At 53.1% G+C, this 25,475-nt stretch overlaps 1 protein-coding gene across 3 annotated transcripts in view; it reads right to left on the reverse strand.

The window, feature by feature from the left end:
* Nucleotides 1–25,475, reverse strand: part of CAMTA1 (calmodulin binding transcription activator 1) — a 211,768-nt gene that overhangs the window by 178,662 nt on the left and 7,631 nt on the right. For 2 of the 3 annotated variants that reach the window (XM_054395140.1, XM_054395138.1), the window contains exon 2: nucleotides 12,380–12,498. In XM_054395140.1, coding sequence (XP_054251115.1) covers nucleotides 12,380–12,498 — 119 coding nt within the window. Of the gene's footprint in view, nucleotides 1–12,379; nucleotides 12,499–23,168; nucleotides 23,232–25,475 lie in introns of those variants that run through there. The other variant, XM_054395139.1, reaches the window with a different exon arrangement.

Raw genomic sequence — 25,475 nt, forward strand, 5'->3', positions numbered from 1 at the left:
TAACAGATGCAAGGCATTACTCATTATTGCTACTGTCAGAGACTGCAGGCACATCCCAGCAGCAGCATTTTCTGCATCACAAGACTCCATTCCTACTCCAAGACCATTTGTTCTTCCTCCACTTCCCAGCCTTGCTCAGTGGGCAGTGGAGCCATTCCCAGCTACATGGCACATGAGCCCAACTCAAGGGAGAAGAGAAAGGCAAATGAAACATTTGATAATGCGGTGTTGCAAGCTGTAGTCTTTAACAGAGGGAAGCTATCTCTACAGATGGAAGTGCACCTTTCTGGGCATCAAGGCACTCTTCCAAAGGAACTGAGGCCATGAGGTAGGGCACAGATTGGCCCCGACTCAATCAGTGTCCCAGAGGGCATTGTTCCCAATCTGCTTCCTTCTACACATCTCCAAGAGGAAAAGCCAATGCCAGAGCACAACCATCATTACCAACCCACATCTGGGTCCAGCTACTGCAAGAGCAGCTCCTCGCCTCTCAGCAGCCAGCACCCTGCCAGTGCAGCAGGACCAGGTGGGTGGTGAGCAGCCTGCCTGGGGCGGACAGTGGAAGTCCCTCCTCAGCACACTTCAGAGCCTCAGGCTGGCCCTGCAGCTCCTTCACAAAGAACCCAGACAGGCAAGTCAAGTTGTGGTGTTTGTTTCACGCATTCATCAGAACAGGAACATCACCCAGATCCAGACTAGGTCCAAGTAATAATCACTGTAATTAGCACTTCATTCATATAATTACCAGCAGACCCCATAACATTTTACAATGGAGGTAATTACCCAGATTTTACAGCTGAGGAAACCGATACAGCACAGGTGAAAAACTTAAAAGAACTCATCAGTAAATCTGCGGCACAGCCAGACACTGCAATTATCCTCACTCCCAGCCAAGGCTCTCCCCAACAATCCAGGCTGAATTCACTTGTCTTGTGGGAAGGAATCCAGAGAAAACAAACACAAACTGGGATTTCCAGTGTCTAGAAGAGCTGAAAAGCAGACAAGCCAAACCTGAAGGAGAAACAAGAACACATTTTTATCACCGAACGTTCTCCCCACCAAGGTCTGCAGCTATGAGCGGAGGGAAGACAGAGGCCCCCGCGCTCCAGCACACACAGAAAGCCGAACACAGGGCTCCGCCTGCTACACGAGCTCTAGTCTCGGGGCAGAGGCACAGCAAAGCACAAGCCCGAGCCAGGGAAGGCTGCCCAGCGGCGCTGCTCACCCCTCCAGCGATCAAAGACCTTAATGCGTTTGGAGAATGTAAAGATTAAAGCAGAAGCCGTAATTAAATTATTTAAGGACTTTGCAAAACAATATCCAGACAGAGCAGCAAGCGGGGAGAAGCCAGGAGATCACCCCAGCCCCGCAGGAGGAATTCCCCCCAGGCCAGCAGCAGGACACTGCGCTCCCGCCCGGTCGAGCTGCGCTCCGGGCTTTCCTCCCCAAAGGAACTCCCCCTCCCCTCCCAGCACCAAGGCAACAGGATCCTCACCCAGGAGCCCCCAGCCCCCAGTCTCATCGTGGGGAAGGCAGCCCCTTTGTTCAGGTTACTGGGCAGGGATAGATCCCACCCAGAACCTGTGGAAGGGGGAAAGCAGCACACCCTGATCGCTGTCACTCTCCACCTTGGCAGCTCTGCTGCGAGCAAAGCCCAGCGCCTGCCTGTGCTGCCTGCTGCAGCTGCTGCTCCGAGTCCAGAACGATGCCAGCCATGTGCCTGCTGCTCATGCCCTGGCCCAGCACTGAGCAGCACACGCAGCTGATGGGCTGAAGAAAGCCTGGGTGAATCCCACCCCAGCTGCACTACCTGAACTGGACACGTTCTGCACCTAGCAACGTGCCAAGGATTCCTTTCTGTCACCCAGCCTGGTTAAGGTCAGCACATGCAAGCACCCAGCAGTGCATACTGTACAGGTTTCAAGCTTCAGGCATGTTTCAGGAGTGCCTGTTACCCGTTTTCTGTCCTTGCCTAACAGGGAAGCCTCCTAAGCAGGAGCCAATCTCTCAGCAGAGCATTCTCTTAATATTTAAAGACAAACGTTTTGCTTTGCCAACATTTTTCTCTGTAGTTCTTCAATTAAGTTTTTGATGAAAACATTCAATTTTGGGTTCCCGTTCAGTAAAGAACAACCTTGGAAAAATGGGTGAAGTTTGTCATCTCTTGCTATGGAAGGGACAATTGCTGCTGGGATCACCTCCTGTCACCCAGAGGCAGGCTCTCAGCTGGGGAAGGGGCAAAGCTCTGGCAGGGTTAATGCAGCAGCTCCTTATTGCTACAGGAGACTGAGCACAAGTCCTGCCCTCCCTTCCCAGGGCTCTGCCTCCTTCATCCTCAGCTTCAGCACCCTGGCAGACATGCAACCAAGCATAATCCATACTCATGACACCCATTCTGTGAATCACCACCTGCATGACAGAAACCCTGGGGAGATGACATCACAGCCAGCAGCCCAAGTGTCCCCACTGGGGTACACCCAGCTGCCTCCTTATGCAAAGATGGCAGGGAGGGCATAGAAAATGTTCCCTGAAACAAGAGGCTCTGGCCAGCTTTTAACCTCGTGGGGGGTTACATTCTGACTCCAGTTCCCAACATTTTTATTTCACTGCCTTTCCTCTCACTATTTGTTCTACCAGGAGGCAGCTGAAAGCCAGCCCTCAGCACAGAGGGAGATTCCCTTGGCTTTCCAGATGTCTAAATAAAGGGGTTTTAAAAACTGCCTTCCTACAAAGTCAAGGCATTCACAAACAACTGCTGCTGATGTGAAATATCTGTTAGCAGGAGAAGAAAAATACTCAAGGAGTTTTCTTGGGCAAAGGAAATATTTTTTCCACTAGGTTTTACAAACCCTGTTCTGGAGACTGGAGCAACAGCAGGAGCTCATTTTGGAGGTTGCTATTTCTCAGCCTGACAGGCAGCATTAAAACCCAGACAAAAGCCAAATCCCAACTCTCCAAACCAGCCTGGATGGTGGAGTGGGACCCTTGGACACCAGAACTGTACCTCTAGGCCTAAAGAAATTGTTACAGCTAAAACTAGGAACATAAGCGGACAGGGAAAAAAAACACCTGAACACTTAAAACAGGGATGGAGGCTGCCACTGTCCCTCCTAGCTCTGACTCAAAGAGAAACAGATCAAGCCCCAGGGAGGAGACACTGGGCAGCAGCAGGCCAGGAGTGGTCTGGCTGCCTCCTCACTTGAGCTTCAAGCCCCATGGAGAGCAGCTGCTAGCTGGAGATGTGGCTGGTTAAACACAAAGATCAGTCTAGAGATGCTTCCTGACACACTCTGGTGCATCCCCAGTGCAGGGGTCAAACTTGCTGGAGCTCAACCCTCCAACCCTTGCAGGGAACCTGTGGCTCAAAGAGGCAACTGGGACTCAGCCTCTGCTCCTGCAGGGAAGGTAGCAGCAGGAGGGTTTTCAGGTGGGCTCCAAAAGAGGCCAGATGGGCAGTGACCAAGCAAGGTCACTGAAGCCAACGTGTGCAATATGTGAGCAGCTCACTGCCATTTTCCTCTGTGGTTCTCATGAACGATGTAAAGTTTTATAAGCACCAACAGGGCTCCGAGAAGACCTAAATCCGTTTCAGTGCTCAGTTAGCAGCTTCATCTGTATGCAGTTAAAACTTCAGCATTAAATGTTAAGAGAACAAAATAATGAGACACTTAAAAAATAATCTGTACTTCAGTGGGCTGTGCTCAGTGGATTTCACACCATCCCTTACCAGACAGAAATAAAATCTGGCCCAAACCTGTCTCAGCTGCCAGCAGCCTTGAGGCACAAAAGTGGAAGAAACTTGGGGCTTTCCCATCCTGGGCACACTGCACTGGCTCTGGGTACAGCTCAGAGCACTGATAACTTTCATTAGGCTGCAGCGATGATGCCTAAGCAAACATAAATTGAGCTTCAGCTGAGATTTTCACTTTGGTCTGAAGTCTAATCTTTTATTAAAACAGCTCTCAGTTTGAAGCTGCTGGTTAGGAAAAGTTATCTCCAGGACAGGGAACAAAATGTTAAGGATAAAGAATATTTCTTATTCATAGAAGTGTTTTAAATGCTCCCTGATTACTTCGAGCTATTGAAATGGAATGGGAGGTGGGGCAGGATGGATGGGGATGGACACAGCAGTGTATGTTTTACTAACCAAAAGAACTGCAGGGAAATGCAAATTAAAACCAAAAATGTACAGAAGTAGCAAAATAAATTAGAGATTAAGTACTGGGAGAACATAGGTGAAAAAAAGTAATGCACTATGCAAGAAACATACACACAGTTCAACTGAAAAGAAGCAAAGGCCAATGAGAATTACATACTTTATTTCTTTGAACAACTGAAATCACTTTTATTCAAGAAAATCCAACATTACATATCCTTATAGAAAAAAAAAAAAAAAAGAGACATTTGGGGAGGTCAAAGAAGGCTACAGTTCAAAAAGGTGAAATGTTACAGCTTGCACACCAAACATAAAAATGAAATTAAATTAAAAAATGAAATGGTTACCAAAGTAATGCAGGTCAAGGGATCAAAGGTGAAGGGTCACACATTATTAAAAAGAAATCCAAAAGGGCGTCTGCATCAAGATCTCTGCAAAACAAAGGAGCTTCAGTGAGTAAAAGCAGCACCTCCCGTGGACCCCAGCACAGCTCCCAAAGCACACACAGCCCAGGCAGCACCGCCGCCCTGCTCCCCCTGCACACAGCTTCAGCATTGCTGCCTATACCTCCCTGTGGAGTGGCTTCTCTAAGCCTCTCTCTCTGCCTCCATCCTGCTGCACTGGTTTCTCATCAGCCAAGCTGTGCTCTCAGAGCTGGGGTAGCACCAGCCTGGTTCCAGGGCCCAGCTGTCAGCACAGAGCTGCCACTCTGCAGCTCACCTTGGCCAGGGCATGGCCGCTGAGTAAGGGCACCACTGGCTGGCCAAGCAGTTTTTGGCTCCTCCATTCTCAGGGCAGCACTAGGTGCTCTCTGTGAAGTCTGCTCTGCTGTTGGTGACTGTGGGCAGCTGGCAGGCACTGCCACATGCAGGCTGAACTCCTGACACCTCCTGACACCATGCAGGGTTGCTTTAGCACTACAATAAAACAGTAATTCAGAGGTGGTTACCCAGACAAAGGCCTCCTCTTGGAATTTCAATTACACAGAGGCTATAAAAAGCCTTTGGTACCCATCTCCAAGCAAGATGCAGCCAATTATCTACACTAAATGTATGCAGAGAGCATAGTATTTACATCAGATAACTTTGGGAGCAGACACCCACCAAGGGCACTGCAGCCCTCTCCACTCCAGTGTCTCTCCCTTGCCTGCCAAGACATCAGGTTTGGGCAGCCTCACCTGGACCCAAACAGCCTCATGCTTGAAACCAAGAAACAAATCCCCCATAGAGCTGTCTCTGTAAGGCAGAGGCCACCAGTGACAGCAAATCCCCACCCAGCAATGATCCTCTGCCCCTGGACTTCTCTCCATCAAACACATCCCACCTCCCTGCACCACCCTGCCGGGACTCGGCTCCCTAGAGCCCCATGGAGAAAGTGGGAAGGCCTGGATTCCAGCATCTCCCTCAGCAGCAGTGTCTGGAAACCCCTTCTGCTGAAGGTACTGCCACAGGCTGGAGTTAAAGCCAAGCTCTTGCCATGATTTCCAACATTCATCAATCCTGACTATTGTGAACCCAGTCAAAGTCAGCTCCCCCTCTGGCATTCAGCTGGGTGCTGAGGCTGGCTTCAGTAATCTCCATTCCCACCACAGATGTGCAAGACAACCTCAGCTTGCAGAAAAGCTATTTGGAGACCAAATGACTTGGAAATAATTCGCCAAAGACACAGCCTTGCAGTGACTCAGCAGCTAACCATGTGCAGAAGGACTGAACATAAACCATGGCCTGGAAGTGCCCACGACTCAGGAATTCCTCACAGCTGGGAGATGGGCACTGGACGTGGCTGCCCATAGGTGCCACAGCCACAACCTGAGCCCAAGGCCCCCTGCCCATGTCTCAGGCAGTATGCTGCAATATGGGTTTTAAATCACCCAGGACATTTTGCCCATGGGACAGGGGCTGACTCCAGTCACTCATGGGCCAGAGCCCCACAGCCCCCTGCCAGCATTCTGCTATTTCCTCTCTGCTGCCCACAAGCCAAGCAGCTCCCACAGCCCTGGCTGCACAGCTGGGCAGAGCTGCCAGTTCCAAAGACAGTTTTTCCCACTCTCCCCCAGCACACTTTGTGCTGCAGTGATCACTCCCCCAGCACAAACCAGTCTGGTTTCCCTCTCAGTCCTTTCTCTGATGGAAAATCTTCACTTTTATTGGCACTAATTGTTTGTTCATACCTAGCTTCTCTTTTTCCCTCTGAATCCCCTGATTTTTCTCTTCAGAATGGAGCAGCCACCATTGGAAGCAGGAAACACGAGACCAAGGAGACAGGATTTCAATCACTTACAAAATGCAGTATCCTCAGTTGCCATCCATTTGACAAGTGAACCAATTCATTTGTGTTTGTATGTGCCAGTCCCTGGCACAGACACTTCAATTGACTTTGTAAATTGACTTTGCTGTAACATTTTCCTTGTGAAATGCAGCACAAAGTATAACTCCTGCACCACACCAGTGAGGACCTTCCTGAGGCACACCTATGTGTGATGCAGCATCTGCCACTGCTGGTGCTGCTCCTGCAGCTGAACAGCTAAATTATCATTAAATCAATGCACTCTGCTGATTCTCTCACAGCTGAGGAGGGGTTTACACCACTGCTAACTCCAGCTTCTTATCCACCCCACATGGGGTTCCACCTTCTCTCCTGATACTTCCCTTTAGAGTCAACAGGGACTGCTACAGAGGATCAGCCCCAGCAGGGGATGCAGGTCCGGAAACGCACACCAGGCTCATCAGCAGGAGCAAATAATGTCCCACCTCACCTTCCCACATTCCTACAGCAATCTGTGGTACTTTTCATTCTGTTAAGTATACAGGAGACAAAAGGATCCAGAGCCCACTCTGGCAGGGAATGGATCCCTGGACATGCCACAGCTGCTGCCCCCTTCAACTCTCCACACAAGACCCTTTCAGCAGAAGAACCTGGAGGTGCCCAACACAGCAAAAACCCAGAAAGCCTCTTCCACCCAAACCAGGCACTAAGGTCTGCAGGGAGGATTTGTCCTTGTACTCAAGAACTGTTCTCAGCCATTTGCTGCAGTGCACCACCAGTGCCTGCATCTCCCCACCAGCATGAGCAGGAGGGGCTGCACAGGACTGCTGGCAGCAGACTGGACCAGCTCCACTCCAAACTAACTGCTGGAGGCCTTCTGCATTTGTTAGAACATTCAGAGGTATTTAGACAATCACAATGAATGTCAAAAAGCCAGGGAGTGAAATCATACAGCCACAAAATGGCTTGGGCTAGAAGGGACGTTATGAGATGAGCCTCTAGATCCACATCCCTACCATGGGCAGAGACAACTTCCACTAGACCAAGGTGCCCAAAGCCCATCAGACACCAGCAGCATTTGGTACTTTGGATCCAATCTGCCAAAACTAATTATGGAGTCATGTTTTAATTCAGCCATCATTAAGTGTAAAACAGTTACTTTAATTTGTGCATCTGAATTCCTCTGGGAAGAACCAGGAGGGCAGCAACATTACCCAAACCAAGACATCTCCTCTCTCCCCTGTGCTTCCCAAGACTCAGCCTGGCCCCAGGGCTCTAACACATAGCTGCATGCAGCTACATCAACCCAGCAGAAGGCAAGGAAAAAACCAGGTTTTCCCAGGAGGAGGCCAAGGACTCTTGAGAGCACAAAGAGTGCAACAGGAACTGCAGCTTTTGTTTGGAAGTAGCAGGAACAGGACCCTCTCAGCTCTGCCCCATCCCCACACCCGCTTGCAGGCTTTGCTAACGATGCCAACACAGCCAAGAAGCACAGAGCAAAGCCAACAGCAGATTTCCTGCTTTGTACATTAAGCAAAGCACAGAATTTCATTAATTTCACAAAATCAACGAAAAATGAAGTGCTTGTGTGACAGAGGGATTTCCATCCCCTCCACTTGCTCAGCCAGAGCTCAGTGGCGCAGGCAGTGAGCGGCTGCCCACGCGTGGCAGACGGCACCGTCAGGTGCGGGCACAGCTCCCTGCCAGCACCTCCTCCTGCCTGCACTCCTAGAGCTTCTCCTGCTCCTTTGCAGAGGGTGGCTTTCCCCTCACCTCTGCTGCTGGCCAAGAGGACAGCCATGCTCTGGAAAGCAGTGGCTGGCAGAGCCAGCACCCAACCCCGGTGGGTTGCACCTTTCCCAGCGCCCATGGCTCACCAGGGAGCAGCACCAGCGAGACAAAGGGCATGAACCAGCACCCACCTTCTGGAGCTGACAGATGCTCTGGCTGCTTCAGCGCTTGGCAAACACTTTGCCCTCAGTTAGACACTTCCTTTTATTCTCCAAACCTCATGTTTACTTCTTCCACCCCCCAGCTCAGCACTACCCCGAGGGTAACCCCAGGAGCCAGCCCAGGGGTGGCAAGAAGTGCTCTGCAGAGCTGTGCCCAGGCTGGACAGTGGCTGCTTCCTCACCACTCCTCCAGCAGAGGACCCACCAAGCAGAACAGAAAGCAACAAACTTCCAACAACAGCATTTGCCAATGCCACCACATTCCATACTCTGTGACCACGTGGACAACAGGCAATTAGTCACAATTAAATATTGTAACTCCTTTGGAGAGATCCTTGAGCGACGCAGACCATGAGGGCCTTCCAGCTGCGGAAGTACTCTGCACTGTGGTGGCCAGTCCTGGCCTTTGGGACACTCTGAGCTGAACTAGCCCCAGCTGGATGGAAAGCACCCACCAAAGCACCTGGAGGGACTGACAGGCCTCAGGAAAATGAAGTCAGTTTCTGTGTCCCCAGGGAGCTTTGCAGGGCAGATGGGCACCTGGCCAGACACCCCCTCCTGCTCTGCCTGGGGGGTGACAACACTTGTTGCCACCTGCTTGCTCACCCCCATGAATTAGAGCTCATGAAGCTCCTCTGGTCAATAAGCTCTCTGCATGTCCCCAGGCAGCGCCTCAGCTGCAGTAGCTTGAGCAGCCAGTGCTGGATTCTGAGCTGGCACAGGGCACTGCTGCCCCTGATGAGCAGCCCAAGCACACTCAGCAACTCCTCCTGGTTTTCCCTGCTGTGGGAGTTCTGGGCCTCTCCCAGCAGAGCAGGTAAATACAGACGCCTGTCAGAAACAAAGGCCCTGGGCAGTGCCTCACATTTCCTGTGTGTAACTTTTCCTCCTTTCTCACACTGTCATTAAGTGTTTACAGGATGATTAATGACTGCGGCTGCCAACACCGTTAATGAAAGGCATCTCAGCTCCACACTGCATCCTGCTCTTGGCAAGCACCCTGCAGAGCCAAGGTTACCCCCACAGCCTTGAGCCCCAGCACTCACCAGCACCACACAAAGCTCCCACCGGACACCCACTGGGAAGCAGCAGGACATGTCCCCTGGCAGCCTCTCAGTGCCCAAAGCAAGAAACTGTCCTTGACCCTGCAACCTTCACTACCTCTGTTAGAACACTGCTTTGGGGGGCTCCACCCTGCTCCCTGAGGATGGGACCCCAGACCTGCCACTCCCAAAACCCAGGCTAGCAGTGCAGTGCAGCACAAGCACCAAGCTCCAGGCAGCACCAGGCTGTGTGAGCTGCCCACCTCCACTCACCAAGCCCAGCCAGAGCTCTTCAACACTACCACAGCTCAAAATGAAGGAGGACTGAAACCCAGGAGCCAGGGAGTGCCCCACATGCACAGAGCACTGCAGAATGTTCTGGCAATTAACTGATTTACCCTGAGGGGAGAATTGCATGAACAGCCCCACTCCAGCCTCCCCCCACTCAGCTCACACACTGCCACCAGCAGCTCCCAAATGCAAATCTGTAATTAAATTGCTTGGCTAAACTTGTGAATTTGTGTCTCTGCTTAAAAAAATGGCATGAGAAGGAAGACTTCCTGCACCAGGAAATATAAACCCACTATCAACTTGATTGAAGAGCAGCTGACATCTTGCTATGGCAATGTATTGCCATCAAACATTGCAATTCAGACTGCATCAGCTGACAGAAAGCAAACATCTCAGTAACGTGTTCCAAGCATCTCTAAATGCTCCACTCCTGCTGCTGCTCCCAGCACTGCTTTACTGAGTGCAAAGCCAACCACAAGCTCTCTGGAACAGCCCCACATAGGCAGGAGAAACCCAGCTGAAGGGTTTCGGACAGGGTCAGGCTGTCAGGCTGTCTTCACATTCCCAAACATCCCAAACCTCCTTGTGCCGCAGTCCCCACCATGCTGGTGCTCTGGAGAAGGCTCTGGTGAGACCAGACTCTCGGGATTTGTCTGAGGGAGGGCAGGGATGGCACAGCTTCAGAGCTGTTACTTACATCTTCAACTGGGTTTCCTTGGTTCTTCCTTTGTAACCTTTAACAAACCTCACTGTGGGTGAGAGCTGGGGGACAGCACTGGCGACTCTGGAAGCTGCACTGGACAGAAGACATCTTTGCCTGCTGCATTTGCAGCTCCTGCCTTCACCGGCACTGACAGAGCACTCCTGAGCTGGCTCTGAAATGCAGTACAACCTTCCCCTCTGAGCCCCCCACCACTTCTTGGCTCACCCTTCCTCTGAGTCTCCCACCCCTTTTTCATCTCAACCTCCCTCTGGGCCTCCCTCTGCTTACCAGGAGCAGCTGAGGTCACTTGGCTTGTTCAGCCTGGAAAAGAGAAGACTGAGAGGTGACCTTCAGCTTGGAGAAAAGGAGGCTGAGGGGTGACTTCATGGCAGCCTACCCCTTCCTCCTGGGGGCAACGGTGGGGGGGAGGTGCTGATCTCTCTGGTGACCAGCAATAGGACAGGAGGAAATGGCATCAGGGAAAGCTCAGGGTGGACATTCCAAAGGGGCTCCCTCTCTGGGAGGGTGGCTGGGAGCTCAGATAGGCTCCCCACAGGCATGGCACCAGGCCTGGCAGCGTTCAGGGAGGGTCTGGGCAATACTCTTAAGTCACATGGGCTGGTGTCAGGCAGTCCTGTGAGGAGCAGAGAGTTGGACTGGATGGGTCCCCTTCCAGCTGAGACATTCTGTGGTTCAGCTGAGACCATCACCCAATTACAGCCTATGGAAGATTTGAGTTTTAGAACTTGAACAGAATTAAATTCCCAAGCTGGGAGGGAAACCAAATATGCAAATAAAGCTGCTTCCTCCCCCCTGATTAACACAAATTTTCCAAGACTTATCCAGGCATCAAATTCTGCCTTTTTTTTTTTTTTTTAATCTTTTCTCTGATCTCTGAGCTAAAGAGGCCAAACCTCTGTGGCCACAAGAAAAGCTCTGCCTTTGAGAGATGCAGCAGGAAAACCACAGCCATCACCCCACACACCCTGGCAGACAACCCTGCCAAGAGCCCTCCCCACCTCCTGAACCAGCTGCCTGTCTCCCCCTGCCTAGCAGGCACAGCCCCAGGCTTTGGAGGAGAGATACGGGGGTGTGACAAAGGTGGCAATGGAAGAGACAGAAATGGGCTGGGTTTGGCATTTTTATTAGCTTGGTTATTAGCACACAATCCATCCAGAACTGAGGTACCAGACAAACCCACACCAGGCATGTGCTGGCAAGCACCACCAAACCCCTTTACCTTCCCCTCTCCAGAGTGCTCACAGGCCCTGCAGAAAGCAGGCTGCACTCCAAGGCTTTTCCTAGCTTACCACAGCTGGCAGGCACCTGCACCTGCCCATGCAGCACACCTATGAACAGTGAAGGTATCCAGCTGTAGGGTTAACTGCTTCCCATGCTCTGTGCCCTGGGAGGATACACACAGCAGATCTCCTGGAATTGTTCCTCTGCTTGGCCTTGGCCCCCCAAACACCTGAACCTCAAACACTTCTTCATTCCAAGGAACCTGACCATGATGCACTAACAGCAGATATGCAAACCAGCAGAGTCACTGCAGCCCAGTGCAGAACACCCAGCTCTGGGTTTCTCAGACAGGAGCAAGGCAGGGCCCTGCTTGGCAGGAAGGAACATGCACTGTTTGCTTGGCCTGGAACTCTTTACTCAAGACAAGAGAACATTTTGTTCAGTGTGGTACCAGAACACCCCTCTGATCTGAGCTGATCTCAGACCAGTCAGAAAGATGATCCAAGACCTGACTCTGAGGCAACTGACACCACCAGCAGCACTCAGCTTCCACACCTGCCTTCAGGCCTGCTCTAAAGCTCACATCCAGCCCATAAGAGGACTTCAGTATTCAAACAGCCAGTTCCAGAGACAGGATGCCACTCAGTAACTGGTGTGGCACACTCAAGAAACAGTGCACAAGCACAGAGTCAGCAGGCATGGGGAGGAGAGAAGCTCCAGGAGTTACCTCGTTAGTGTTCCAGCGGTGCCGCTCCTTCGGGAGGCTTGAACATTTCGGCAGACACTCCAGCAGCTTCTTGGGTAAAAAGATTTTTACATGACTGCCATTGCTGTTCCCATGATCATCTGCAAAGAAGAGGAGACACATGATGTGCACGCAGCAGAGGTGGCTTCCACCACGACACCCAAGCCACCACCAGGCCTGGAAACCCCCCACTGCCCCTGGCAACCAGCAGGCCACTTGGCACTGCAAGCAACACAGCTTTCTGCTGAAAGTGCACCACTTCCACATATAAACAGTTTCATTCCTTGAGGTTGCAAAGTCTGAGAAGAGCTTTGATGGATTTGATCATGAGAAGCTGGTTGTGTGCTTACCTGAGCCTACTTTAGCTTATTATTTCCTCAGTGACAGATTTTACAAGCACTGGCGACACAGCACCAGAGAAGCTGCGACCACAGCGTTGTGACCTGCCAGGAAAGTCGTAAATGAAGTTCACACTTGACAGGATTTGCAAGTAAATAAGCACAGAGCCCCAGCACCTGCTATAATTTTGTCAGGCTGCAGCAGAAATGCAACAAGGTCTATTAGTTCATATAAAACTAAAAGCACTGCCCCTGATTAAACCTGGGTTACTTTTCCTCCCACAGACAGCTCAGGAACTGAATGGGGCTCCTCGACAAGGGAGTGAGGCAGAGGGATGGAAACTCCCCAGCTCAGCATAGTGAGGGGGTCTCCAAAGCAGCAGTTCTGAAGAATACAACATTAGTCTGTTTAGTTGTAAAGATCTGAGGGCATTGATTCTGGTTACAAAACAAAAGGGACCCACAAAACTCTGAAGAAGTCCCAGGAGCATTCACTTCACTATGCCTCCATCACCCCTCCACCACCACCTGAGGGATCAGAGCACCCAAGAATCACATCGCTCCCCGCAGAGGAGGGAAGCAGAGCAGAAGGGCTGACATCCCAGCTGCAGCACAGGAACTTTGCAGGCTCCCATTCCAAGCTTCATCATCTCTGCCTTCTTGCACTGCTCTCAGGCTCTGCAGCAGACACTGGGCAGCAGGGGACGAGGACACCATTCACTGACGCTGCACCCCACAGAAGAAATTTATAGTCATTTCCCATTTGGAAGTGTACAGAAAAAGGATATTACCTTTTTCCTTTTACACATCTCAACATTTGATGTCATTAAACAGATGCCAGCACCAGGATAAAACTCCTCTGCCATTATCCAAGGCAGGAGCTGTCCCCTGGCTGTGCAGGCACACTGGGGAGCACACAGAGCAGCAGCCAGCCCTGCTGCTCCTAAGGCTTGATTACACTGCTGGCTGTGTCAGGTTCAACAACCTACATGCTGCTAAATCAACTGCTCATGCAAGCACAGCAGATGAGTTTACATGATAAGCAGTGATGTGGATGATAAACATGAGCTGCTCTGGAATTGATGAGTCCCAGGTGCTCCCTGGGCTGCTGGGACCTTTCCTGTGTGACTGGGCTTACTCCAGGGGGCTGCCAGGCCTCCTGGGTGAGCAAGTAGCCAGGCAAGATTGACCCTTGCTGACCTAGGAAAGGAGTCAGGAAGAAGGTTTTCTCAACTGGTGCTCTGCACCCCATGCCTGGGTTTGCAGCTTGGCATCACGCAGCTCAGACCATCACTGCAGGGCTGCTTGGCCACATCTTCTCCCAGCCAGTGCTCTGCAGGTCACCTTCACCTGTGACCCTCACCACCGCTGGCCACTCAAAGCCTCCCAAACACACGTGCCACAGCACTTGGGATTATCCACAAAGGCAGCAGCCTGCTGGGGCCAAGAAAGGAGGCAGGCAAGGCCCCACCACAGCAGGAGCCCCCAGCCATTCCCACCCACACTTGCAGACCCCCACCCGCTGCAGCTGGCACCTACTTAGCATTCCCCAGGCTAACTGCACACTGCTTGCACTCCTCATTCAGAATATTGCATTGCACTACATTCAATTCATTAAGGCAGCAAAGTATTTTACAGCACACATTATTGCTTTTATCAGCCAAACTACATCCCCAGTTACATCTCATCAGCTTATTTTCCATGGGCACATTTTAATTGACATTAATTGTATTACTTTCCCTTACCTCCATATCAGTCAAGTCCTCTATCATTCATTCCACTATTTTGCAGGGCTGGCAGACCTCTAATTATTCAGCTCGTTTTATTAACTTTCTTCCACTGTCATCAATTATCAGTATTATTAATCCAGAAAGTGCCCATGGATAATAAATCCCCTCAAAATGTTTTGGTAGAAGTTATCAGAAGTTATCAGAACTTGCTGACTCTAAACCTTCCAACCCCTTTTTTGAGCACCTCACACCTCAGTGTCATTATGGTCCCTGTCCTGCAATGTGACTGCATCTCACCAACCCTTCTCTCATCTGTGGTTAGCAATGACCTCTCCTCATCCCCAAATCCCCAGAATGAGGAATAACAACTGCTGCCTGTATCAATCCAACAGGGTCTTCCTCAAGGAACCCTCTAGCAGCATGGTCAGAATGACAAGAATCACATTAGGGCAAGTGAATCCTAAATTCAATGACTTTTATTCCAGGTTTGACCTTGGGAAAGGATGAAGTTGGCCAACCAGCCACGAGGATGAAGGACCACACTGCACACAGGCTTGCTTCAAAGCTTGCCTCAGCCTCCTGGCCTGCTCCCACATGGAGGAGCATCCACACAGGTAAAACAGGTAAGCTGGGCACAGGAGGATCCTCTTCCAGATGCACTACCAGTGCTGGCAGACCTCAGTCACCACTGGACCTCTGCTCCATGACTCAGCTTCCTTCATAAAGGGTTTGCCATCAGCAGGTCCCCACAGGATCCATCACCCCACCTCCAGAGTGGCTGCCAAGAGCTCCCATCCCTCCGAATCAGCTCCTGCTCCTCTGACACCATGGCAATGCTCCCAGCCCAAACACATTCATCTTCAGGGAGGTGGAGCAACAAACCCCCTGCTTGTCCTTTGGTTTGAATCAAACCTGTCATTTCCAGCCAGTGCTCACTCCCCTTCTGCTGAAGCCAGAGGAAGCCAAAGCCGCTGGGCTGGGCGCCCCTGCCCAGCCTGGAGCAGCAGCACTCTGCAGGGAGCAGCTCACATTTATTTAGAGATGAAATCTCCCTGTCGTTAAAAAAAGGAGCTGTAATTTCACAATGCTTATTGGATTTTACTGTGCAAATCCAGGCCAGGGCTGCACTTGAACTTTCTCCCTGGTATTATTTTTGCTATGGGTGCAACTTCTGCCACTGTGCTCTGCAAACCCTCTCAGTGTCAACACAAAGTGCTTCTGCAAGCAAAGCTGTGCTTGCACCGGCAGGATTTGCCAGTAAAGCTGTACTGATGTTGGAGCTTTTTCAGTGCAAAGCTGACCACAGCTCAAAAATGCTTCCCAACGCATGCAGAGCCAATTCTGGAAGCTACAATAAGGAAGGTGTCCACTAAAACCCAGCAGCCTGCAGTGGATCCTGTCAGAAACTGGGGTGGAAATCCACAACTGAAGCTCCAGTGACAAGCTTCAGCTTCACTGATTAGCAAAGCAGAAACTTGTGTGACTGAAGAAAGTGCAACTATTATAAAGTTCATGGAAAGTTCCATATTAATTATAGCACATAAAGCCTTTGTGGCTTTATGGGTTTCTTCATGCTCCTTGCACTTTATCCTCCCCAGGGATGCAACATGGGCCATAAAATTTTAAAGCACACAACAGCAGATCACACAGCAAGCCCCTGATCTGCCCCCTCTCTCCAAACAACCCCCCAGCCCCTTGCGCTTTTTTTTGTTTTGTTGTTTTTTTGGTTGCTGGTGGGGTTTTTTTGTTTGTTTGTTTTTCTTTAACTGGTTCTTAAATCTTCTGTGATCCAGGAGGGGAACTCTAATCAGGAGAGCATTTAATCACCACGGGCTGCCAATATAATGTACAACTGGAGAGCAGGGCTATGGCTGACTGGTGTTGATCAGGGCTGATTTGCAGACAGTCCTATGCTGGAAATAAAGAGCCAGCCATAAAACACAAAGCCAGGCTTTACAAACCCATTATTATCAAGCTGTAACTTAGGTTTGGCCATGTTCTTAACTACCTCTCAAGAGAGGTAAAAGGTGTTTAAGTGTAACAGAACAGAGCTGTCATATAAACCAAACAGCTAAAACAGGGAAGTCATTACCAGCTGCTCAAGTGGAAGGGGAGAGCATCAAGTGGTGCTGCCCCAAGCCCAGTCAGCACCAGCCACAAGTGGCACAGGAACCCTTGGGCTGCCACAAGTCACCTGTTCCTGGCCACTGGGCAGCAGCAACTCCTCCCTTCCAGCCACGAGAGCTCAGCAACCACCGCACCAGCACCCAGAGGTGCCAGCTCCAGTGACCTGCCCTTCCTGGGCTGGTTCTCTGCCTCCTGGGCTTCTCCCAAAGCAATGCTCCTCATAACTCACTCCTCTGGATATGGCAGATGAATATATGGACAAAACTTCAAGCAAAAGCATCTGGACTTACTCCAAAGAATATAATTTTTTTTTACACACTGGTAGTGATTTGGATCTGCCAAGGCCCTGGGCTAGGGGCGGGGATACTAAGTCCACCTAAAGTCCTGCACTCTTGCACTTGCTGCCCTCTGGACACAGACACAAACAGTAGTTTCAGCCTGGCAGCGTGAAACACAAAGGACTATCCCTGATCCAAACACATGAGGCACTGGCATGCCACCTCCCAGAGTTAAACTTGGTTCCTGCCATTTTCAATCAGTAAACAAGTGGCAGTTTAAGCACAACCAACAGCTTTGGGTCTGTTTGCTAGAAATATTTGGATGATTACAGTTGTAAATCTCTTGGCAAGAAAAGCAGATTTCTAAATATCAATAGAGGGTGGCTAAGATAAGACAACCAGGTCCAGCTCTCCAGTGCTGCTTTCCCAGCAGGATTCCACAGGATGCCAGCACCCAGCACCTTCAACATGGAGGATGCTGAAGGGTGCCCAGGAGCTGAGGGAGGACACGAGGGAAGGGCAGACAGGTTGGGCAAAGGCAAAAAGCATGACACAAGAGAGGACAATACACAGACCAGCACAGGTGCAGCTGTCACTGCTGCCTATGGTGAGATGGGAGAAAGAGGAAAAGCAGAGGATGAAGAGGAAATCATGGAATGGTCTCAAGAGTGATTGACTCACTCTAGGAAGTTATTGGACTTAGCCTAGTTTCTTGGTACACTTGTGAGAAAGCCTTAGCTGCTGGGACAAGTTCTCCAAACCATTCTAAACCTGGAACAAATGCAAGCATAGCTGAAACTCTGCTGCCACTCTCACCATTCCCTTCTCCTCACCACTAACACACCACTTGCAAGCTACTTTATCCTTTCACATAGCAGAAAGCTTCCTGGTATTTTGTAAGTGACCTCAATTTAAACACCACCACTACACAGAACTGCCAATGCGTGTTTGGGGGCAGAGAGAACAGCTCTTGAGGACAGCCTATGTCCTGCTTAGGGTCCTCTGCCTCGCACAATTATCTGCTTAGCTCTGGCACCACATTTAGCACCGTGCTCAGCACTGTGGAGGCTGCTTCCTCCAGCCAACACCAACACCACTGGCTCCTCTGTTTCACAGGCTCCTTTCCTCTCCCCCCTTAGGCAGCAGTCTGAAGCACCTCACTAACCACACGAGCCAGAATTTGGTCCAACCCAGAAGGTACCCAGTAACAGTTCCTTTTGAAGTGATCTTTAGGAGCACTACAACAGTGCATCCACTTCAGCCTTTTCCTGTAGCTCCTAAACATGTCCAAGGATGACTTCCACAGGGTGGCTTTTGGCCATGACAAGTGCAACAGAAGGCTGAGACCACCGCTCACTGCCACCAGCAACCAGCTCGGTTCAGCCCTGTCATCAGCTCCTTCATCCCTTGGTTGTCACTAAAATTGCATCATCAAACTCAACAGCAATGTAGCCAAGCAGGCATCAATATCATTAGCCAAGCCTAGGAAAAACAAACCACCCATTTATACAGCTCTCAATACTCCAAACCTTCTCAGCACCACATCTGCCAAAGGCTTCAAGTATTGGCCAAGGCTGAGGACATGACCCACCCTGAGCCACTTTTCTGACAACCAGCCATAGAGATTTTCACTCGGTTGTTTTTCATGAACAGTTTGAGTTTGGAAACCAACCTGGAGAGCTAGCAGGGAAATCCAAACCCCTTGAACTGAAGATGCAACAAGAACCGAAGGACACTGCTCACCATTCCCAGTCATACTGGGAGTTTGCTCTTGCTCACCCAGTGCTGGAACTGATGAGCAGACAAAGGGCAGGTGCTGCACCCCAAAAACAGGGACCAAGACAGAAGCCAACACCTGCAAACACATTCACCTTTAATAATCCATAGGGCTTGCACCAGGGTGGGCACAGCACAGGGCTGGGTGGCACAGGAAGGTGGAAACAGGGCACAAATTGAAGGGAAGAACTAAAAGAAGACAACTCAGCAAGGTATGGCAGAAGAAACCAAGGAAACATGGAGGATGCTGCTGGAAGCACTGCATTGATTACCCAGCACTGTCCCACCATGCTCCCCACCAGCCTTACTCCATCCATGAGGAGGTTTGAGCTTATGGGGTTTTTTACCCCTGCAGATGTATTTGGTTTGGTGAAGCAGAGACAGAAGGGACACTAAAACAGGAAGGTCACATTCCGGCTCCCTCTTTCTGAAGGCTGCTACGACAGAGAGGTATGAGAGCTGCTGTCCCTTCCTAACACGGAGCACTGCAAGCAGGACTTGGACTGCATGGAGAAGAACCATTAAAAAATAGCAGTAACAAAGTCAGCACCAAGTCCTGAAAGAGGACATTTTAATAACACTTGTTTTAACCTTACTTCTACAGAATCCTTTCACTGCTTCCTGAGGCAGGAAATGAAATCTGAGTTACAAAATCTGCAGGAAACCTTCCTCCAGAAGTAGCTTTAAAAACCCACAGAAAGAAACCAAGAACCCTTTGAGCCAAAGTCTTTGAGAAATTCATTAACAAGAAGAGATGTGGAACTGGATTAAGATCCTAGAGCTTTAAACAAGCCCCATGCCTTGCAGCAGGAATCTTGCATGTAAAACAGTTACACCAGCAGAGGTGCTCAGAGAAACGGAGCTCATACACAGCTCTCGCTGCTGAAGTCCTCTCTCTGAGGCTGCTCAGCTAGCCCACAGCCCGTCCAGAGGGGCCACAAACTTCACTAGAAGGCACTTTGCTTCTGGTGACAGAAATTTTGGTAGAATTCCCAACTGCTAGAATTCAGCAAAAACTGTGTGGCAAGGAGCGGCTCGAGCCGGGTATCAGAGCTGCCAGTGTGCCGCCATGGCCAGGTGCTGCCAGGCAGGACCATGCAGGATCCCAGCAGGATCTTGCCCTCCAGGCTCGCAGCAGTCCAGGTCTGCCTGAGAAATAAAAGTTACACAACGCTCCACAGAGCCAGGCAAATATTTGCCGTTTAACAACTAAACCCCAGAGGCTTGTTTTCAAAAGGTACTTTGTTGCCCAAACAGTCCCTCAGCAGTCCACAATAGCTGCAGTCCCAACTTACTGCTTGGTCAGTACCAACACCAACCCCAGCACAGCTGCACAGCCCTTCCCAGTGTCCCCACCTCACAGGCAGGGACAGGACAAGGGCCACCTCCTGTCCCACACAAAATCCCACAGCTGCAGCCAGCAGAACCTGGTGGGCACAACAAGGCCCCCAGCTCCTGTCCAACCTCACAGGCACTGCTCTGAAAGGCCTGTTTCAGATGCCCATCCATGACAGCCCAGCAAGCTAAAGTCAGGTTCTCCACTTGCAACATTTTTAAACCTTTTTTTTTTTCATTTAAAGACACCCTCTTGATCAAGTCCATCACAGCTGCCAAGACAGCACTTCTGAGGGTCACCCCTCCCGTTCAGACACAGAAACCACAGCAGGAATGACAGAAGCCACAAAATCTCTGCTGCAGGAATGGCAAGGGCTGCTTGGTCAGCAAGCCCAACTTCATCCTGCCTGCAGAAAGCAGACCAGAGGGAACTCACCCAAGTTTTCCAAATTGTAGAAATCTCTCCTGGAGCCAGGGAACAGCAACTCCAGCCTCACTTCACATCCTCACCTCCCTCCAGGTTGCTCCCTGCCCACCAGGCATGAGAAGCCCTGACCAGGGCACGGCAGGGAAGTTCCAAGACCTGCAGAGGTCTGCAGAGCTGTGTACTGATGCTCAGGATGCTCCTTCCTCCTGCACTCTGGGAGGACAGAGCAGCACTCCCCAGCAGCAGCCCAGTAGCAGCGCTGCTCCCCCCACAGTAACCTGCCAGCTGCTGTTCACCTTTGCCTTTCATCTACTCAAGTACCAACAACCTGAAGCCTCCTTGCTGCTCCAGCACCTGGCCTGGGCTGCAGCCAGGCTTTAGAACCGTTCCCAGCAAAGTTCCCGATGGCAGAGTTTCAGGAATGAATCTCTCAGATCTTTGCCTCCTTGAAATAAACCCCAGAACTAGGACAGTACAGGGAGCTGCTCCATGCGCTTACTACGAGAACACCTTGGGCACTGGTGCTGAGCCCAGACGGAGATACTCGGCTCCAACCTCAGCACAGGTACAAAGCAGGGAGCTGGTGACTGCCCAGTCCAGGGAGCTGCCACACCATGGCACCAACGCAGGGCACACCAGCGGCTTCTTCAGCATCTCCTGGGCTGGGCTGCAGCACGAGAGACAGTGCTGCCGGGGACCCAGTTCCTCACACACCTCAGAGGCCACAGTCCTTGGTAACCAACACAAACCATGACCAAAGCTGAACTAGCATCAAGGCCAAACCCAGGCCCAGGCCAAGGAGCACCATTCTGCCCGAGCCTGCAAAGCTGTGTACTCACAGGGGCAACAAGGCCAAAACCGCTGCCTGACACAGAACAATGTCACCAGGCATGGGCTCAGGAAGCCCAAAAAGAGAATGGAGCCTGAGCATGCTCTGCCAACACCACCTTCACCCCCTAAAGAACCACAACTTCCCAGGCTGAGCTATGAAACCCAGGCAGATGCAAATTCTTCTATCATTTACCCCGTCAGCTGGTCACTATTTTACTGCTTCAGTGAAGACAATCATCTGGCTCAGAGCAAATGGGAAAAGTATGCAGCCTGGCATTCTCCAGACCACCAACAAAGATGGAACTAAGGAATGTGGGAGCATCAAAAAGATTAAGGAAAGATGAAGCAGACAGCACTCTCAATCACCACTACTACTTAAAATGCACATTTTGGCAGAGCATGCCCTTGGCCTCCAGCTTGCTGGGCAAGGCAAGGAGCAAAACAAGGGTGGCTGTGCCCACTGTAAAACAAGAACCACCAACAAAAATACATTGCCAAAGCCCCCTGAAAAAAACCCGAGGAAGAGGTGGGACAGCAGCCCTCAACCAGAAGAGGTTTCCCAGTCAAGCATGGAAATGGGAGCAGTGCATTCACTGTAGCAGCAAGGCAGGAAACCCTGAACGAAGGCACTCAGCTGCGGGGCCCGGCCAAAGCCGGGGAGATGCCGGCGGGAGCAGGAAGTGCCCCGGGTCTGGCAGGCGCTCGTCAGTGGCGGGGTACAAACTCTCAGCCGCCCGCTCTGTAAGATGGAGGCCTGACACCCGGTACCGCTTGCATTGCGCCCAGCATGGCCTCAGGATCCCGGCATGGTTAAAATACAAACTGGGCCGGCGGCGATCCCGGAGCGCGACGCCCCGTAGATGGGAGGGAGCGGGTGGCGGGTCGGTAGCGGCTGCGGCGCTCTCCGCCAGATGCTCGGACAAACTTTGGTTAAATAATAAAAAAATATTCACGGCGACGCGCCCGGTCCCCGGAAGGACGCCCGCGCGCCCCCGCCCCGCCAGCCCCGCTCCCGAGCCGAGCTCCCGCCGGACACCCCGCTGAGGTGGGGGGAGAGGGGACACCGCTGGCGAAGCAGCGCTACCCCCTTGCGGACACGGCACACTTGGCTCCCGCTGCGCCGGTAACTTTCGGCCGGAGTTAGGCGCCCTGGCTTCCCTTCTCTCCCCCCACAACGCACCCTGGCCGCGGCCACGCCACCGGCAGGGCCGCCCAGTGCTGGCCGAGCCCTCCCCTCGCTTACCTCCGAGCCCGCCGCCCGCTGGGCGCCGCTCCGCCCGCCCCAGCAGCGCCCACCCACGGCCCGCCCGCTGCCCGCGGGCGCGGAGGCCCCGGTGCGGCGGGGCCGCGTACGAGGCCGCCCCGCTCCTGACGGGCGCGCGCCCGCGAGGCACGTGCGCCGCCGCCGCGAGGCGGAGGGGAGAGTGGGGGGGAAGGGGGGGACGTAAAGCTGTCAGAAGGGGCGACGCGGCCAGGCCCGGCCCGGCGTGACCCCCAGGCGGCGGCGGGCCCAGGCCGTCAATGGCGAGCGCCCGCCCGGAGCCCCGCGCCGCGCCCTGCGCCGCCCCACGCCGGCCCTACCGCCGCAGCCTCCATGTTGGCGGCGGGCGGGCACGTGCCGGCGGGCGGCGGGAGGCGTGCCCGTGTCCCGGCCCGGTCGACGCGGCCCGGCGCCACGCGGCCTGCCCGCCGCACATGGCCTGCCCGCCGCCCCCCTGCCCAGCCCGGCCCCGCGGGGGCGTTTGCCGCCGCCAAACTTCGCGCAGCCCGAGCCCGGCCTCTGCCGCGGCCGCCCCGCGGAGGGGGCAGGGGCGGAGGGGGAAGAGGAGGGCCGGAGCAGGAGGCCCGGCGCGCCGCCGGCCCGGCGGTGGCGGCGGGCAGGCCTGGCGCGACGGCGCGGAGTAGGAGCCGGCCCGGCCGCGTTCTCACCTTCCGGCTTGTTTTCGGCAGCCATTTCCCCTCCGCGCGCCACATCCTCCTCCGCCTCCTCGCGACCGGGACCCAGGCGCGCGCCGCCTCCTCCCGCTGCTGCTGCCGCCGCCGCCGGGCCGGCCACCCCGCGCGCACGGAGCACACCCCGCGCCGCTCATTGGGGGAGCCACCTCACTGACACCCGCGACAGCCAATCGCGGAGGGCAAAGGGAGGGCGCACGGAGGGATTGGGCGTGATGGACAGAGCATCTCGCCAATAGGAGTGCGGCAGCGCTTCAGTGACACGTGCCGCAGCCACTCATCAGCGGCGCCGGAAAGACGAGGGGGGCAGGACGTGGCGCTTTACTGGCGACCGTAGCGGCCACTCTGGAAGCGGCGCCGCGCGACTGACAGCCGCCAGATCCAATGGCGCAGCGCAGGAAGCCGGACGCGCCGACTGACGCACGAGGCCGCCGGCACCGGCAGCCAACGAGGAGCTCCGCCCGCCAGAGTGACCGCACGCGGGACCAATGGGGCAGGGCAGTCGGGTGGCCGCCGGCACGGCCGCCCCCGGTCCTGTCCATTGGCTGCGGGCGGCCCCAACGGGCGCACGCCCCCTCCGCGCCCTGTAACCCTAAACAAAGCCGCCGATTGGCGCGGCGGGCGTCCGGCCGCCAATCCCAGCTTCCGCTTCGCCCGCCCGGCGGGGGCCGTGCTGCCGCCTGGCACTGCCCTCCCCTCCCGGTCACCGGGGCGAGTGGCGGAACTAGGCCTTCTCACAGCGGGGCGGGCGGGGGAGCGGCACCCGTAACGCCAGGCCGCCCTCTGCCAGGGCCGCGATGGAGCAGCGGTACCGCTTCCCGGCAGCAAGGGCGAAGCCGGTTCGGCCAGCCCGGCAGGAGGCCTCCCGCAGTGCCAGTCCAGGTTTACCATCGGCCATTAATAGAACAATAAAGTCCCGCCATTCCCAGGTTCCCCCGTAGCCGCCGGGCTTGCGGCCACACCGGCAGCTCCAGCCGGGCAGGGGAGCAGCAGAACAGACCGGGCCCGCCGGGTCACCTCTGCATCCCCGCAGTCGCCCACGGCCGCTTAGGTCCCTGGGGGGGGCTCAGGAATGGTTCAAGTCACCGCTTTTCCAAGCCCGTGTACCTCAACTGGAACTTGGCAGCTGCAAGTTCCTTAGTGAGGAAACGGCACTTCAGGCTGAGCTTGAAATATCCCCGAGGCTGCATAAGGAGCCAGAATTTTGCATAGGGTCCCCAGCAGCCAGGCTGCTTTTGGGTGGGCAGCACAATGTTGGGGGAAGAAAAGCCCCCCTGGGTGTGGTACATGGTAGCAAAGTGAAGGTTTGTGATCTGCAGAAGAGAACCAGGTTACCATGGCTAACAAACGTACCAAGCCTGCAGGAGTCTTGCAGACACAGGGCACAGTTTGTGAGGAACAAGCTGAGGGTCACAGCTGCACAGCCCCTGCCCTACAGCTGGGGCCTCCGGGCTGGGGCCAGGAACCTGGGCTGTAGAGAGCCTCAGAAGCAGGCAAGGGAATTGCTCTATCCTTTTAAAAACACAAAGTGCCATGGAACCACAACCTACTCTTTGCATGGCCAAGCTTCCTCCCCCTCACCATCAAGGTTTGGGAACAGGCACTTCTGCCTCCTCCAGGAGAGCTCTGTGTAACTGGACCACAACTAATGCCTGCACAATGCAAATGGGGACTGGAATGGTTGTCTCCTTTGATGTGCGTGACTAAAGAGGCAAAAGGGATATTCCCCCTTAGATCCCTCAGGAGAGTTGAACTCTTTAAGAAGACCTGGTGACCCTCTGGCTCTGCTAAGGACCAAAGCCTTTCCCAAGGCCAGACGAGAGGGGTGAGATATGATGGGTCCCTGCTAAGGCAGGAGAAAGGAAAATTCCTTTTTCCTATTTTCAGCGGCTGCTAATCTCATGGACCGTGAAAGGCACATTGATGAAGAGGCTCTAGGATGACAGGCTTGCTCCTGACGATCCAACAGCTAATCTGGTATCCTCTGTCCTATAAATACACACAAATATTAATGCAGCTACAGGATCAGCCACAATAATTGTTTCCTTCAGCTGTACAAAAGAGGCTGGAAACTCTTCTAGTTGCCATGCCGGTGAAGAGCTACCATTTTCTTGGGGATCTCTAGAGAATATGTCGCTCCTTGGACATTTCCCCAAGAGGAGGTGGCCATTCAGCTGGTGCTCCTCACAGGCTGCCTTAGAGCAAAAGCAGAGCACTGGACTAAAGCAGGCACTGCTCTGTCAGAGCTGGAAGTCCATTTCCTGGTGCTGAGGTGACATCACA

This window comes from Indicator indicator, chromosome 32 (genome assembly GCF_027791375.1).
Source record: "Indicator indicator isolate 239-I01 chromosome 32, UM_Iind_1.1, whole genome shotgun sequence".
Taxonomy (NCBI): domain Eukaryota; kingdom Metazoa; phylum Chordata; class Aves; order Piciformes; family Indicatoridae; genus Indicator; species Indicator indicator.